The 17,579-nt window shown below is 52.7% G+C and overlaps 1 protein-coding gene across 1 annotated transcript in view; it reads left to right on the plus strand.

Moving 5' to 3' along the window:
• LOC147092114 (T-cell differentiation antigen CD6-like) overlaps positions 1-17,579 on the plus strand; it is a 98,940-nt gene that overhangs the window by 23,595 nt on the left and 57,766 nt on the right. The window contains exons 4-6 of the mRNA XM_085975555.1: positions 480-791; positions 1,631-1,945; positions 6,646-6,945. Coding sequence (XP_085831681.1) covers positions 480-791; positions 1,631-1,945; positions 6,646-6,945 — 927 coding nt within the window. The remainder of the gene's footprint in view (positions 1-479; positions 792-1,630; positions 1,946-6,645; positions 6,946-17,579) is intronic.

Consider the following 17,579-nt stretch of genomic DNA (forward strand, 5'->3'; position numbering starts at 1 on the left):
GAGTCGTGATCTGTACAGTCAGTTGCAGTTTGAACCCTCATTCAGTAAACACCTGTTGATTGTTCCCTGCAGTCTGTTGTCTGATTATTGAAGGACACAACATTAAGATACACGGATATAACACAACAGAGGGCCCACTCCCCATAGCAACACAGGGCCCACTTCCCATAGCATCAAAGGGCCCACCCCCCGTGGCAGCACTGGGCCCAACCCCCATAGCATCACAGGACCCTTTCCCCATAGCAACAGAGGGCCCACTCCCCATAGCAACAGAGGGCCCACTCCCCATAGCAACACAGCACCCATCCCCCATAGCAACAGAGGGCCCACTCCCCATAGCAACAGAGGACCCACTCCCCATAGCAACACAGCACCCATCCCCCATAGCAACACAAGGCCCACTCCCCATAGCTTCCTGGGTCTGTCTCGGATCCCATCCCTCCGGAGCACTGACCTGGTTTAACTCCGATTCCTTTCAGAGGTGCCGGTGCGGCTGGCGAATGGAACGAGTGAGTGTTCGGGAAGGGTGGAGCTGTTCCACGAGGAGGCCTGGAGACCCCTGTGCCGGGAGTTCTGGGAGACCAAGGAAGCCAACGTCATCTGCGGGCAGCTGGAGTGCGGCTCGGCCTCGACCCTCGACCAGAGAGGGAGCGGAGAGGGCCTCGTCCCCTTCTGGGTCGTCCTGATGAACTGCACGGGGCAGGAGGAGGACTGGAGGGAGTGTCCCACCCAGATACTACCTGCCTCAGCCAACTGCGACAGGAACCTCGCCGCGGAAGTCAGCTGTACAGGTACGTGAAGTGGCCTGCTCTTGTGGGCTACCAGTAAAGGGGAGGAAATGAAAGAAGGAAGGAACAAAGGGAGGAAGGGGGGGTTGGCTGCCTGTTGCTATGGAGGGTGCCTCTGTTGCTATGGGGGTGTGGGCCCTCTGTTGCTATGGTGGGGGGTGGGCCCTCTGTTGCTATGGTGGGTGGGCCCTGTGTTGCTACGGGGGGTGTTCACTGTGTTGCTATGGGGGGTGGGCCCTCTGTTGCTATGGGGGGTGGGCCCTCTGTTGCTATGGTGGGGGGTGGGCCCTCTGTTGCTATGGTGGGGGGTGGGCCCTCTGTTGCTATGGGGGGTGTGCCCTCTGTTGCTATGGTGGGCCCTCTGTTGCTATGGGGGGTGGGCCCTCTGTTGCTATGGTGTGGGTTGGGCCTCTGTTGCTATGAGGGGTGGGCCCTCTGTTGCTAAGGTGGGGGGTGGGCCCTCTGTTGCTATGGGGGGTGGGCCCGCTGTTGCTATGTGGGAGGTGGGCCCTCTGTTGCTATGGGGGGTGGGCCCTCTGTTGCTATGGGGGGTGGGCCCTCTGTTGCTATGGGGGGTGGGCCCTCTGTTGCTATGTGGGGGGTGGGCCCTCTGTTGCTATGGGGGGTGGGCCCTCTGTTGCTATGGGGGGTTGGGCCCTCTGTTGCTATGGTGGGCCCTCTGTTGCTATGGAGGCTGGATTGTGTCCTATGTCTCTACAAGATGCTACCTTCCTCCTTCCTACGTCCCTGTCGTGTCCTATGTCCCTCGAATGCCCTCTGTCACTATGACCCTATGTTGCTACGACCTATGACCCCGGCCCCCGTCTCATTCCCCTCCTCAGAGCACAAGGAGATGCGCCTGGCAGGCGGGGGCAGCCGATGCGCCGGGAGAGTGGAGATCCTGTCGCACGGGAGGTGGGGGACGGTCTGCGACGACTCCTGGGACCTCCGTGACGCCGCCGTGGTCTGCAGGCAACTGGGCTGCGGCTTCGCCATCGCCACAGTCAACGCCTCGGGCTTCGGGAATGGCCAAGACCCCATCTACCTGGACGAGGTGAGCTGCAGCGGGACGGAGGCCTACCTGTGGACCTGCCCATCGGAACCTTGGCTCCGGCACGACTGCGGCCATAAGGAAGATGCTGGGGTGGTGTGTTCTGGTGAGCGGCCATTTTGTTCATTCGCCCCCTCCTTATTTATCTATGCTGCCTTAGTAACACGTGCACTTCCTGTCTGTGTCACTTAACTTCCTGTTGAGGGGGATGCGCTCTGTGTTGCTATGGGGGGTGTTCCCTGTGTTGCCATGGGGGTTGGTCCCTGTGTTGTTATGAGGGATGGGCCCTCTGTTGCCATGGGGGGTGGGCCCTGTGTTGCTATGGGGGGGTGGGCCCTGTGTTACTATGGGGGGTGGGCCCTGTATTGCTATGGGGAGTGGGCCCTGTGTTGCTACGGGGGGTGGTCACTGTGTTTCTATGGGGGGTGGTCCATGTGCTACGGGGAGTGGTCACTGTGTTGCTACGGGGGGTGGTCGCTGTGTTGCTTTGGGGGGTGGGCCCTGTGTTGCTATGGGGGGTGGGCCCTGTGTTGCTAGGGGGGGTGGGCCCTGTGTTGCTATGGGGTAGTGGGCCCTCTGTTGCTACAGGGTTGATCACTGTGTTGCTATGGGGGGTGGTCCCTGTGTTGCTATGGGGGTGTGGGCCCTCTGTTGCTATGGGGAGTGGGCCCTCTGTTGCTATGGGGATTGGGCCCTGTGTTGCTATGGGGAGTGGGCCCTCTGTCGCTATGGGGAGTGGGCCCTCTGTCGCTATGGGGAGTGGGCCCTCTGTTCCTACGGGGGGTGGTCCCTCTGTTGCTATGGGGAGTGGGCCCACTGTTGCTATGGGGAGTAGGCCCGCTGTTGCTATGGGGAGTGGGCCTTCTGTTGCTATGGGAGGTGGCCCCTCTGTTGCTATGGGGAGTGGGCCCTCTTGCTATGGGGAGTGGGCCCGCTGTTGCTATGGGGAGTGGGCCTTCTGTTGCTATGGGGGGTGGCCCCTCTGTTGCTATGGGGAGTGGGCCCTCTTGCTATGGGGAGTGGGCCCGCTGTTGCTATGGGGAGTGGGCCCGCTGTTGCTATGGGGAGTGGGCCCGCTGTTGCTATGGGGGTGTGGCCCCTCTGTTGCTATGGGGGAGTGGGCCCTCTGTTGCTATGGGGAGTGGGCCCTGTGTTGCTGTGGGGATTGGGCCTGCTGTTGCTATGGGGGTGTGGCCCCTCTGTTGCTATGGGGGTGTGGCCCCTCTGTTGCTATGGGGTAGTGGGCCCTCTGTTGCTATGGGGAGTGGGCCCTGTGTTGCTGTGGGGATTGGGCCTGCTGTTGCTATGGCGGTGTGGGCACTCTGTTGCTATGGGGAGTGGCCCCTCTGTTGCTATGGGGTATTGGGCCCTCTGTTGGTGTGGTGAGCGGGGCCCTCTGTTGCTATGGGGAGTGGGGCCTCTGTTACTATGGGGTGTGGGCCCTCTGTTGCTATGGGGAGTGGGCCCGCTATTGCTATGGGAGATGTGCTCTACGTTATCTTTTTATCAATCTTTCCATTCAAAATGCCTAAGTCCCCATTAATAATTGGGTTCACCTGTTTAAACTCTTCGCTGCGATTGCTGGTGACTGGATTCCCACTAATTCACTCAAAATGTTTTCTGAATCTGTTTTTTAACCAGCCATTTAATTTTTTTCTCAGAACAGTCATCACCACTTCCAACGTCCCTGGTTTAAAATAGGCAGTCCCTTATATCACCCAAATAGGGGTAATCAATAACCATTTACATTTACATCAATTTCAAAGTCGCCGGTTACAGACAGGTGAAATGGGCAGACACCTGGCAGACGAAATTTAACGCAGAGGTGTGAGGTGAAGCATTTTGGGAGGAAGAATGAGGAAAGGCAATATGAACTAAATAGTACCATTTTAACGGGGGCGCAGGAACAGAGAGACCCGGGGGGGAGGTGGGGGGTGAACGTACAGCACACTTTAGGAAGGATGTCAAGGCCTTGGAGAGAGTGCAGAGGAGATTAACCAGAATGGTACGAGGGATGAGGGACTTCAGTTATGTGGAGAGACTGGAGAAGCTGGGATTGTTCTCCTTAGAGCAGAGAAGGTTAAGGGGAGATTGACCAGAATGGTACCAGGAATGAGGGGCTTCAGTTATGTGGAGAGACTGGAGAAGCTGGGGTTGTTCTCCTTAGAGCAGAGATGGTTAACTGGAGATTTAATGAAAGGTTTTGATAGAGTAAATAAGGAGAAACTGTTTCCACTGTCAGGAGGGTCAGTAACCAGAGGACACAGATTTAAGATAATTGGCTAAAGGTCCAGGGGGGGAGATGAGGAGAATTTTGTTCACGCAGCGAGTTGTTGTGATCTGGAATGCGCTGCCTGAAAGGGCGGTGGAAGCAGATTCAATAGTAACTTTCAAAAGGAGAATCGGATAAATACTTGAAATAGGAAGGAAAATTACCTGGCTTATGGGGAAATAGGAGGGGGGGAGTGGGATTAATTGGATAGCTCTACCAAAGAGCCAGCACAGGCACGATGGGCAGAATGGTCACATTCTTTGCTGTATCATTCTATGATTCTATGATACAGTGCACCTATATTGTTGAGGCTCTGCGTGTAATGGGTTGCATCAATGACATGATGAACAAAGAATATTAATCGGATTTTTGAGTACTTCCCAGCCATCAAACTGGCCTCCCATCTTCCACCCTCCAGAAACTTTAATACATCCAAAATCCCTGCTAACTCACACCAATTCCAGTTCACCATCACCCCTGTGCTCGCTGACAAACATTGGCAGCACATCGATTCTAAAATTCTCATCCTTTTTTCCAATCTTAGCATGGCCTCGTCCCCTCCCTCCCTATCTCTGTAACTCCTCCAGCCCCTACAACCCTCCCTATGTCTGTAACCTCATCCAGCCCCTACAACCCTCCCTATCTCTGTAACCTCCTCCAGCCCCTACAACCCTCCCTATCTCTGTAACGCCATCCAGCCCCTACAACCCTCCCTATCTCTGTAACATCCTCCAGGCCCTACAAACCTCCCTATCTCTGGAACCTCCTCCAGCCTCTACAACCCTCCCTATCTCTGTAACCTCCTCCAGCCCCTACAACCCTCCCTATCTCTGTAACGTCATCCAGCCCCTACAACCCTCCCTACCTCTGTAACCTACTCCAGCCGCTACAACCCTCCCTATCTCTATAACCTCCTCCAGCCCCTACAACCCTCCCTATCTCTGAAATCTCCTCCAGCCTTAAAACCCTCCCTATCTCTGTAACCTCCACCAGCCCCTACAACCCTCCCTACCTCTGTAACCTCCTCCAGCCACTACAACCCTCCCTATCTCTGTAATCACCTCCAGCCTCTAAAACCCTCCCTAGCTCTGTAACCTCCTCCAGCCCCTACAACCCTCCCTATCACTGTAACCTCCTCCAGCTCAACAACCCTCCCTATCTCTGTAACCTCCTCCAGCCCCTACAATGATCCCTATCTCTGTGACCTCCTCCAGCCCCTACAACACTCCCTATCCCTGTAACCCCCTCCAGCCCCTACAACCCTCCCTATCTCTGTAACCGCCTCCAGCCGCTACAACCCTCCCTATCTCTGTAACCTCCACCAGCCCCTACAACACTCCCTATCTCTGTAACCTCCTCTATTCCCTACAACCCTCCCATCTCTGAAATCTCCTCCAGCCTTAAAACCCTCCCTATCTCTGTAACTTCCTCCAGCCCCTACAACTCTCCCTATCTCTGTAACCTCCTCCTGCCCTGCAACCCTCCCTATCTCTGTAACCTCCTCCAGCCCCTACAACACTCCCTATCTTTGTAACCTCCTCCAGCCCCTACAACCCTCCCTATCTCTCTAACCTCCTCCAGCCCCTACAACCCTCCCTATCTCTGTAGCCTCCTCCAGCCGTACAACCCTCCCTATCTCTGTAACCACCTCCAGCCGCTACAACCCTCCCTATCTCTGTGACCTCCTCCAGCCCTACAACCCTCCCTATCTCTGTAACCTCCTCCAGCCCTACAACCCTCCCTATCTCTGTAACCTCCGCCAGCCCTACAACCCTCCCTAACTCTGTAACCTCCTCCAGCCCCTACAACCCTCCCTATCTAAACACCTCCAGCCCTACAACCCTCCCTATCTCTGTAACCTCCTCCAGCCCCTACAACCCTCCCTATGTCTGTAACCTCCTCCAGCCCCTACAACCCTCCCTATCTCTGTAACCTCCTCCAGCCCCTACAACCCTCCCTATCTCTGTAACCTCCTCCAGCCCCTACAACCCTCCCTATCTCTGTAACCTCCTCCAGCCCCTACAACCCTCCCAGGTCCCCGTGCTGCTCCAATTCTGGACCCTTGTTCATCCCCCGATTTTAATCGCTCCACCATTGGCGGCCGTGCCTTCAGCTGCCTTGGTCCTAAGCTCTGGAATTCCCTCCCTAAACCTCTCCTCCTCTCTCTCTCCCTCTTTAAGACATTCCTTAAAAACCTAACTCTTTGACCAAGCTTTTGCTCACCTGTCCTAATATCTCCTTATGTGGCTCGGTTTTGTCTCAAAATCGCTTCTGCAGAGCGTCTTGGGACGTTTTACTAGGTTAAAGGCACTATTCTGTGCTATTCTTTGATTCTATATAAACGTACTTTGTTTTTGCTGTATTATTGATTATCCAATAAACTCCAACCGTCAACAAGTAGCTAAACCTTCACCAAAACAGTACTGGTTCTGTAGCGCCCCCCACAGGGGATGTAATTAAAACATGACTCGTTTACATAGGGATTTTAATTGCGGAAATCTGTTTTTCTTTCTTTTCCCCCCATCTCTCGTCAGGGCACCGAGAAATCCGGCTGACCGGAGGCCACGACCCCTGCTCAGGCCGTGTGAGCGTCCGTGACCAGGGCACGTGGGGCTCGCTGTGCGACGTGGTCTGGGACCTGGCCCTCGCCCACGGGGTCTGCCGGTACCTGGGCTGCGGCAACGCCTCGAGGCTCGACAGGAGCTACAGGCTGTCCGGCAACCACATGTGGAGCGACATGTGCCACGAGAATGACAGCGAGATACCCGCCTGCCTCCAGTGGCTGCAAAGGAGTGTGTGCCAGGCAGACCAGGCAGCCGGGGTGGTCTGCACCGGTAAAAAATACTCGCGGGCACTCGATGTACTTCTGCACGGTTCAGTTGTCACATTAGGAAGGAAGTCAAGGCTTTAGAGAGGGTGTAAAGGAGATTGACCAGAATGGTACCAGGGATGAGGGACTTCAGTTATGTGTAGAGACTGGAGAAGCTGGGGTTGTTCTCCTTAGAGCAGAGAAGGTTAAGGGAGATTGACCAGAATGGTACCAGGGATGAGGGACTTCAGTTATGTGGAGAGACTGGAGAAGCTGGGATTGTTCTCCTTAGAGCAGAGAAGGTTAAGGGGAGATTGACCAGAATGGTACCAGGGATGAGGGACTTCAGTTACGTGGAGATATTTAGCGCAGAGAAGCTTAAGGGGAGATTTGATAGAGGTGTTCAAAATCATAAGGGGTTTTGATAGAGTAAATAAGTACAAACTGTTTCCAGTGGGAGGAGGGTCAGGAACCAGAGGACACACAATCTAAGTTAATTGGCAAAAGAACCAGAGGGGGAGATGATAAATGTTTTAACGCAGCGAGTTGTTGTGATCTGGAACGCGCTGCCTGAAAGGGCGGTGGAAGCAGATTCGATAGTAACTTTCAAAAGGGGAATTGGATAAATACTTGAAGGGCAGTGGGATTAATTGGATCAGTCTACCAAAGAGCCGGCACAGGCACGATGGGCCGAATGGCCTTCTTCTGTGCTGTATCGTTCTATAATTCTATGGGGGAGAAATTGGGTATGTAGCGCCACCTATTAGCGCCTAAAGAGGGCAGTCAGTGGCTGTAGCGCCACTGGCCGCGCCTCCCGCGATATTCAGCGGGGGCGCTAATGGTGGCGTTAGCCTGTTGCGCTGCGCTGCCACCGATGATGTCATTAGCACCCCGACCGTGCCCGGTTCACGGGGCCTTGCTGTGCCGGCAGTGGCACAAGTTAAGGTGGAGGTGCGGGGCGGCCGCCTTTTTCGGCAGCCGCCTGCCAGCACCTCCGTCCCCGGCCTCCTGACCCCGCACCCCCCCCCCCCCCCCCGCGGCATTGCCGGCTGTTTCCCGAGAGCCCGGCACTTCTCCACGGTGCCGGGCTCTTTTGCCGGCACTCGCGATCGGGGATCGCGCTGTTGAAGGCCCCTCCCCCTTAACAATGGGAGGAAGGCCTGCAGTACCGCAGCGTGCCGTGCCACAGCGTGTGGCGCTGCGGCACGTTGCGCTGCGATATTCAGTTTCAGCGCCCTAAGAGAGACGCGCAGTGCTGAAACTGAATTTCTGACGTTCGTTAATGCTCCGAACGCTGCGCAAAAATCAGCGCCCAGGCAAACTTGGCGCCTCAACCCAATTTCTAGGCCTATGAGTCATTAATCTACGGCCCAGCTTTGGTTGAAGAAGTAACGGTGTCTGAATGGCGCTCACGTTATTCACATGCAAATTGCCTATCCACTTTCGGCCAGGAAGTGTTAGCGCCTGATTTAACTATTGCCACAATATGTCCGATAGCCTCGCGAAGACGGCAGCACGTCCTCAGCCTTCCCATGAGTTGGTGAAGTTGCTGCCTTTGGGCATTGGGAACACAGGAACAGGAGGAGGCCCATTCAACCCCTCGGGCCTGTTACACAGGAACAGGAGGAGGCCCATTCAGCCCCTCGAGCCTGTTACATTGGAACAGGAGGAGGCCATTCAGCCCCTCGGGCCTGTTACACATGAACAGGAGGAGGCCATTCAGCCCCTTGAGGCTGTTACACAGGAACAGGAGAAGGCCATTCAGCCCCTCGAGCCTGTTACACAGGAACAGGAGAAGGCCATTCAGCCCCTCGAGCCTGTTACACAGGAACAGGAGAAGGCCATTCAGCCCCTCGAGCCTGTTACACATGAACAGGAGGAGGCCATTCAGCCCCTCGAGCCTGTTACATAAGAACAGGAGGAGGCCATTCAGCCCCTTCGAGCCTGTTACATAGGAACAGGAGGAGGCCATTCACCGTCGAGCCTGTTACACAGGATCAGGAGGAGGCCATTCAGCCCTCGAGCCTGTTGCACAGGAACAGGAGGAGGCCATTCAGCTCCTCGAGCCTGTTACATAGGAACAGGAGGAGGCCCATTCAGCTCCTCGAGCCTGTTGCATAGGAAAAGGACAAGGCCATTCAGCCCCTCGAGCCTGTTACACAGGAACAGGAGGAGGCCATTCAGCCCCTTGAGCCTGTTACAGGCAGTAGAGGCCAGTTCATTAAATATATTCAAGAAGGAGTTGGATATATTTCTTAAGGCTAAAGGGATCAAGGGGTATGGGGAGAAAACGGACCGGGTACTGAAATTGGATGATCAGCCATGATCGCATTGAATGGTGGAGCAGGCTCGAGGGGCCGAATGGCCTACTACTGCTCCTATCTTCTATGTTTCTATGTTCCTATGTTACACAGGAACAGGAGGAGGCCCATTCAGCTCCTCGAGCCTGTTACACAGGAACAGGAGGAGGCCCATTCAGACCCTCGAGCCTGTTACACAGGAACAGGAGGAGGCCCATTCAGCCCCTCGAGGCTGTTACACAGGAACAGGAGGAGGCCCATTCAACCCCTCGGGCCTGTTACACAGGAACAGGAGGAGGCCCATTCAGCCCCTCGAGCCTGTTACACAGGAACAGGAGGAGGCCCATTCAGCCCCTCGAGGCTGTTACACAGGAACAGGAGGAGGCCCATTCAACCCCTCGGGCCTGTTACACAGGAACAGGAGGAGGCCCATTCAACCTCTCGAGCCTGTTACCATAGGAACAGGAGGAGGCCCATTCAACCCCTCGAGCCTGTTACATAGGAACAGGAGGAGGCCCATTCAACCCCTCGAGCCTGTTACACAGGAACAGGAGGAGGCCCATTCAGCCCCTCGAGGCTGTAACATAGGAACAGGAGGAGACCCATTCAGCCCCTCGGGCCTGTTACACAGGAACAGGAGGAGGCCCATTCAACCCCTCGAGCCTGTTACACAGGAACAGGAGGAGGCCCATTCAACCCCTCGGGCCTGTTACATAGGAACAGGATGAGGCCATTCAGCCCTCGAGCCTGTTACATTGGAACAGGAGGAGGTAATTCAGTCCCTCGGACCTGTTACACATGAACAGGAGGAGGCCATTCAGCCCCTTGAGCCTGTTGCACAGGAACAGGAGAAGGCCATTCAGCCCCTCGAGCCTGTTACATAAGAACAGGAGGAGGCCATTCAGCCCCTTCGAGCCTGTTACACAGGGACAGGAGGAGGCCATTCAGCCCCTCGAGCCTGTTACACAGGATCAGGAGGAGGCCATTCAGCCCTCGAGCCTGTTACACAGGAACAGGAGGAGGCCATTCAGCTCTCGAGCCTGTTACATTGGAACAGGAGGAGGCAATTCAGTCCCTCGAGCCTGTTACATTGGAACAGGAGGAGGCCATTCAGCCCCTCGGGCCTGTTACACATGAACAGGAGGAGGCCATTCAGCCCCTTGAGCCTGTTACACAGGAACAGGAGAAGGCCATTCAGCCCCTCGAGCCTGTTACATAAGAACAGGAGGAGGCCATTCAGCCCCTTCGAGCCTGTTACACAGGGACAGGAGGAGGCCATTCAGCCCCTCGAGCCTGTTACATAGGAAGAGGAGGAGGCCATTCAGCCCCTCGAGCCTGTAACACAGGATCAGGAGGAGGCCATTCAGCCCTCGAGCCTGTTACACAGGAACAGGAGGAGGCCATTCAGCTCCTCGAGCCTGTTACATAGGAACAGGAGGAGGCCCATTCAGCTCCTCGAGCCTGTTGCATAGGAAAAGGACAAGGCCATTCAGCCCCTGGAGCCTGTTACACAGGAACAGGAGGAGGCCATTCAGCCCATCGAGCCTGTTACACAGGAACGGGGGAGGCCATTCAGCCCCTTGAGCCTGTTACAGGCTGTAGAGGCCAGTTCATTAAATATATTCAAGAAGGAGTTGGATATATTTCTTAAGGCTAAAGGGATCAAGGGGTATGGGGAGAAAACGGACCGGGTACTGAAATTGGATGATCAGCCATGATCGCATTGAATGGTGGAGCAGGCTCGAGGGGCCGAATGGCCTACTCCTGCTCCTATCTTCTATGTTTCTATGTTCCTATGTTACACAGGAACAGGAGGAGGCCATTCAGCCCCTCGAGCCTGTTACACAGGAACAGGAGGAGGCCATTCAGCCCCTTCAGCCTGTTATACAGGAACAGGAGGAGGCCATTCAGCACCTCGAGCCTGTTACACAGGAACAGGAGGAGTCCTTTCATCCCCTCAAGCCTGTTACATTGGAACTGGAGGAGGCCATTCAGCCCCTTGGACCTGGTACACAGGCACAAGAGGAGCCCATTCAACCCAACCGATCCTGTATACAGGAATAGGAGGAGGCCCATTCAGCCCACTCGAGCCTGTTACACAGGAATAGGAGGAGGCCCATTCAGCCCACTCGAGCCTGTTACACAGGAACAGGAGGAGGCCATTCAGCCCGCTCGAGCTTGTTCTGCCATTCAACGAGCTCATGGCAGATCTGTATCCCAATTTCATCGACCTGCCCTGACTCCATATCCCTTAAAACCCTTGTCTAGCAAAAAAATAAACTATCTATCCCTGACTTAAGACTATTAATTGAGCTGGCATCTACTGCTTTTTGTGAGCGAGAGTTCCACACTCTACCACCCTTTGTGTGAAGAAGTGCTTCCTAACTTATCTCCTGAAAGGCCGGGCTCTGATTTTAAGGGGATGTCCCCTTTGTCCTAGACTGCCCGCACCAGCGGAAACAAGTTTTCTCCCTATCTAACCCTATCAACTCCTTTCAAAGATCCTAAAGAATTTAGGGAGCTAGGTAGCAGATTAAAGAGCATGATCTCAAAGGTTGTAATCTCTGGATTACTCCCGGTGCCACATGCTAGTGAGTATAGGAATAAAGGGATAGAGCAGATGAATGCGTGGCTAAAGAGTTGGTGCAGGAGGGAGGGCTTTAGTTTCCTGGATCACTGGGTCTGCTTCTGGGGAAGGTGGGACTTGTACAAGTCAGACAGGTTGCACCTGAACCAGAATGGGACAAATATCCTTGCGGGGAGGTTTGCTAGCACTGTTGGGGGGGGTTTAAACTAACTTGGCAGGGGGATAGGATACAGAGTGGAGCTATAATAGGGGGTGATGTACAGCCAAATATAGAGGAAAAAACAAGTCAGCCTGGAAGGCAGAGCAAATATGTAACGGCACAAGGGAGTAGGGCAAGGCTGGATGGCATTTATTTTAATGCAAGGAGTCTTGCGAATAAGGTGGATGAACTGAAGGTGTTGATGAACTCATGGGAGTATGATATTGTTGCTATCACGGAGACATGGCTGAGGGAGGGTCAGGACTGGCAGCTCAATATTCCGGGGTATAGAATCTTCAGGCGAGACAGAGGGGGGGGGTAAAAGAGGAGGGGGTGTTGCAATATTAATTAAGGAGTCAATTACTGCTGTAAGGAGGGATGATATATTAACAGGTTCCTCTAATGAGGCCATATGGGTAGAACTTAAAAACAAAAAGGGGGCAAGCACTTTGCTGGGAGTGTACTATAGGCCCCCAAACAGTCAGGGGGAGATAGAGGAACAGATATGTAGGCAAATCTCAGAGAAATGTGCAAATAATAGGGTAATAATAGTGGGGGATTTCAACTTCCCCAATATTAACTGGGATAGTCAGAGAGTGAAAGGCTTAGAGGGTGCAGAATTCTAAAGTGCATCCAGGAGAGCTTTTTGAGCCAGCATGTAGAAAGTCCTACAAGAGAGGGGGCGGTACTGGACCTAATTCTAGGGAATGTGGCCGGGCAAGTGGTAGAAGTGTTAGTAGGTGAGCACTTTGGTGACAGTGACCATAATTCGGTGAGATTTAAGGTAGTCATGGAAAAGGACAGAGATGGATCGGAAATAAAGATTCTAAATTGGGGGAAGGCCGATTTTAATATGATAAGGCAGGATCTGGCCAAAGTGGACTGGGATCAGCTACTTGTAGGAAAATCCACATCGGAGCAATGGGAGTCTTTCAGAAAGGAAATTGAGAGAGTACAATGGCAACATGTTCCCGTAAAGGTCAAGGGTGGGACCAACAAGCCCAGGGAACCTTGGATGTCAAGGGATATACGAGAATCTATTAGGGAAAAAAAGGGGGGCTTTTGGCAGATACAAAGGACTAAAGACAGAGGAAGCCCTAGAGGAGTATAAAAAGTGCAGGGGGATACTTAAAAAAGAAATTAGGAGAGCGAGGAGGGGCCATGAAATAACACTGGCGAGCAAAATAAAGGAAAATCCTAAGGTGTTTTATAAGTATATTAAGGGCAACAGGATAACTAGGGAAAGGGTAGGGCCCATTAGAGAACACAGTGGCAATCTGTGTGCGGAGCCAGAAGATGTAGGTGGGGTTTTAAATGAATTTTTTGCATCTGTGTTCACTATGGAGAAGGACGATGTAGACATAGAAATCGGGCAGGGGGACTGTGATATACTTGAACATATTAGCATCGAGAGGGAGGAGGTACTAGCAGTTTTAGCAGGCTTAAAAGTGGATAAATCCCCAGGCCCGGACGAGATGTATCCCAGGCTGCTGTGTGAGGCAAAGGAGGAGATTGCAGGGGCTCTGACACAAATTTTCAGAACCTCTCTGGCCACAGGGGATGTGCCAGGGGACTGGAGAACAGCTAACGTAGTACCATTATTCAAGAAGGGTAGTAGGGATAAACCAGGGAATTACAGGCCAGTGAGCCTAACATCTGTGGTAGGGAAATTATTCGAAAAAATTCTGAGGGACAGAATTAGTCTCCACTTGGAGAGGCAAGGATTAATCAGGGATAGTCAGCATGGCTTTGTCAAGGGAAGATCATGTCTGACTAATTTGATTGAATTTTTTGAGGGGGTGACTAGGTGTGTGGATGAGGGTAGTGCAGTGGATGTGGTTTACATGGATTTCAGTAAGGCTTTCGATAAAGTCCCACATAGGAGACTGGTCAAGAAGGTAAGAGCCCATGGGATCCAGGGTGCCTTGGCACATTGGATCCAAAACTGGCTTAGTAGAAGAAGGCAGAGGGTGATGGTCGAAGGTTGTTTTTGTGACTGGAAGCCTGTGTCCAGTGGGGTACCGCAGGGATCGGTGCTGGGTCCCTTGCTGTTTGTGGTCTACATTAATGATTTGGATGTGAATGTAAAAGGTATGATCAGTAAGTTCGCAGATGACACGAAAATTGGTGGGGTGGTAAATAGCGAGGAGGGAAGCCTCAGGCTACAGGACGATATAGATGGGTTGGTCAGATGGGCGGAACAGTGGCAAGTGGATTTTAACCCTGAAAAGTGTGAGTTGATGCATTTTGGACGGACTAACAAGGCAAGGGAATACACAATGAATGGTAGGACCCTAGGAAGGACAGAGGATCAGAGGGACCTTGGTGTGCATGTACATAGATCCCTGAAGGCAGCAGAACAGGTGGATAAGGTGGTTAAAAAGGCATATGGGATACTTGCCTTCACTAGCCGAGGCATAGAATATAAGAGCAGGGAGGTTATGATGGAGCTGTACAAAACGCTAGTTAGGCCACAGCTGGAATACTGTGTGCAGTTCTGGTCGCCACACTATAGGAAGGATGTGATTGCTTTGGAGAGGGTGCAGAGGAGATTCACCAGGATGTTACCTGGGCTGGAGCGCTTCAGCTATGAGGAGAGACTGGACAGGCTGGGGTTGTTTTCCTTGGAGCAGGGAAGGCTGAGGGGGGACCTGATTGAGGTGTACAAAATTATGAAGGGCATAGATAGAGTAGATAGAAAGGAACTTTTCCCCTTAGTGGAGGGGTCAATAACCAGGGGCATAGTTTCAAGGTAAGGGGCAGGAGGTTTAGAGGGGATTTGAGGAAGAACTTTTTCACCCAGAGGGTGGTTGGAATCTGGAACTCACTGCCTGAGGCAGGAACCCTCACAACATTCAAGAAGCATTTAGATGAGCACTTGAAACGCCATAGCATACAAGGCTACGGACCAAGTGCTGGAAAATGGGATTAGAATAGACAGGGCTTGATGGCCAGTGCGGACGCGATGGGCCGAAGGGCCTCTTTCTGTGCTCTATAACTCTGAAAAAACCTCAATCAAATCGCCCCTGAACCTTCTATATTTTCAGGGTATACTAGCCTAGTTTATTTAATCTCTCCTCGTGGCCTCGCCCTTGGAGCCCTGGTATCATTCTGGTGAATCTGTGCTGCACTCCCTCCAAGGCCAATCTATCCTTGCTAAGGTGTGGTGCCCAGAACTGTACCCAGTCCTCCAGATGTGGTCTAACCAGGGCTTTGTGTAGCGCAACTTCCACCCCTGTGTATTCTAGCCCTCTATTGATAAAGGCTAACATCCCATTAGCCTATTTGATTATTGCATTAATTGCCCATTAACTGCGCCGCAAAGTTAACGCTAGTAATTAGAAGCGTAAGCAAACTTTTAACAAGGTGGTAATTGTTTGTGACTTCCAATCAACCCCTTTCCCTCAGAAAGTGGACAATTTAAACTATGGAGTCTCATCTCTTAAGATTGTGAATTGTTCATAGAGTCCTAGAATGGTACCGCACAGAAGGCGACCATTCGGCCCATCGTGCCTGTGCCGGCTCTGTGATAGAGCTGTCCAATTAGTCCCACTAACAACACTGTGGGAGTACCTTCAAAAACACAGACTGCAGCGGTTCAAGAAGGCGGCTCACCACCACCTTCTCAAGGGCAATTAGGGATGGGCAATAAATGCCGGCCCTGCCAGCGACGCCCACATCCCATGAACAAATTAAAAAATAGAATTCACCCACTCTTATTCACCCGCCTTCTCAGTCCAACCTATGTTAAGTTCTCACAGTCCTTACTCTCAGGGAAATATCTGTACACTGACTGGTGTCTCTCACTCCCCTCTCCCTCAGGGAGATATCTGTACACTGACTGGTGTCTCTCAGGGAAATATCTGTAAACTGACTGGTGTCTCTCAGTCCCTCTCTCACAGGGTGATATCTGTACACTGACTGGTGTCTCTCAGTCCCCTCTCTCTCAGGGTGATATCTGTACACTGACTGGTGTCTCTCAGTCCCTCTCCATCAGGGAGATATCTGTACACTGACTGATGTCTCTCAGTCCCTCTCTCACAGGGTGATATCTGTAAACTGACTGGTGTCTCTCAGTCCCTCTCCCTCAGGGAGATATCTGTACACTGACTGGTGTCTCTCAGGGAAATATCTGTAAACTGACTGGTGTCTCTCAGTCCCTCTCTCACAGGGTGATATCTGTACACTGACTGGTGTCTCTCAGTCCCCTCTCTCTCAGGGTGATATCTGTACACTGACTGGTGTCTCTCAGTCCCCTCTCCCTCAGGGTGATATCTGTACACTGACTGGTGTCTCTCAGTCCCCTCTCCCTCAGGGTGATATCTGTAAACTGACTGGTGTCTCTCACTCCCCTCTCTCTCAGGGAGATATCTGTACACTGACTGGTGTCTCTCAGTCCCTCTCCCTCTCAGGGAAATATCTGTAAACTGACTGGTGTCTCTCAGTCCCTCTCCCTCTCAGGGAAATATCTGTAAACTGACTGGTGTCTCTCAGTCCCTCTCCCTCAGGGTGATATCTGTAAACTGACTGGTGTCTCTCAGTCCCTCTCCCTCAGGGTGATATCTGTAAACTGACTGGTGTCTCTCAGTCCCTCTCTCACAGGGTGATATCTGTAAACAGACTGGTGTCTCTCAGTCCATCTCTCACAGGGAGATATCTGTACACTGACTGGTGTCTCTCAGGGAAATATCTGTAAACTGACTGGTGTCTCTCAGTCCCTCTCTCACAGGGTGATATCTGTAAACTGACTGGTGTCTTTCAGTCCCTCTCTCTCAGGGTGATATCTGTACACTGACTGGTGTCTCTCAGTCCCCTCTCTCTCAGGGAGATATCTGTACACTGACTGGTGTCTCTCAGGGAAATATCTGTAAACTGACTGGTGTCTCTCAGTCCCTCTCTCACAGGGTGATATCTGTAAACTGACTGGTGTCTTTCAGTCCCTCTCTCACAGGGTGATATCTGTTCACTGACTGGTGTCTCTCAGTCCCCTCTCTCTCAGGGAGATATCTGTACACTGACGGGTGTCTCTCAGTCCCCTCTCTCTCAGAGAGATATCTATACCCTGACTGGTGTCTCTCAGTTCTTTCTCTCAGGGAGATATCTGTACACTGACTGGTGTCTCTCAGTCCATCTCACTCACGGAGATATCTGTACACTGACTGGCGTCTCTCAGTTCTTTCTCTCAGGGAGATATCTGTACACTGACTGGTGTCTCTCAGTCCATCTCACTCACGGAGATATCTGTACACTGACTGGTGTCCCTCTGTCCCTCTCTCTCAGGGAGATATCTGTACACTTGACTGGTGTCTCTCAGTCCCCTCTCTCTCAGGGAGATATCTGTACACTGACTGGTGTCTCTCAGTCCCTCTCTCTCAGGGAAATATCTGTACCCTGACTGGTGTCTCTCAGACCCCTCTCCCTCAGGGAGATATCTGTACACTGACTGGTGTCTCTCAGACCTCTCTCTCTCAGGGTGATATCTGTACACTGACTGGTGTCTCTCAGTCCCCTCTCCCTCAGGGAGATATCTGTACACTGACTGGTGTCTCTCAGACCTCTCTCTCTCAGGGAGA

Source organism: Somniosus microcephalus, unplaced genomic scaffold (assembly GCF_052327205.1).
Source record: "Somniosus microcephalus isolate GS21.2 unplaced genomic scaffold, FLI_Smic_1.0 unresolved_chr2, whole genome shotgun sequence".
Taxonomy (NCBI): Eukaryota; Metazoa; Chordata; class Chondrichthyes; order Squaliformes; family Somniosidae; genus Somniosus; species Somniosus microcephalus.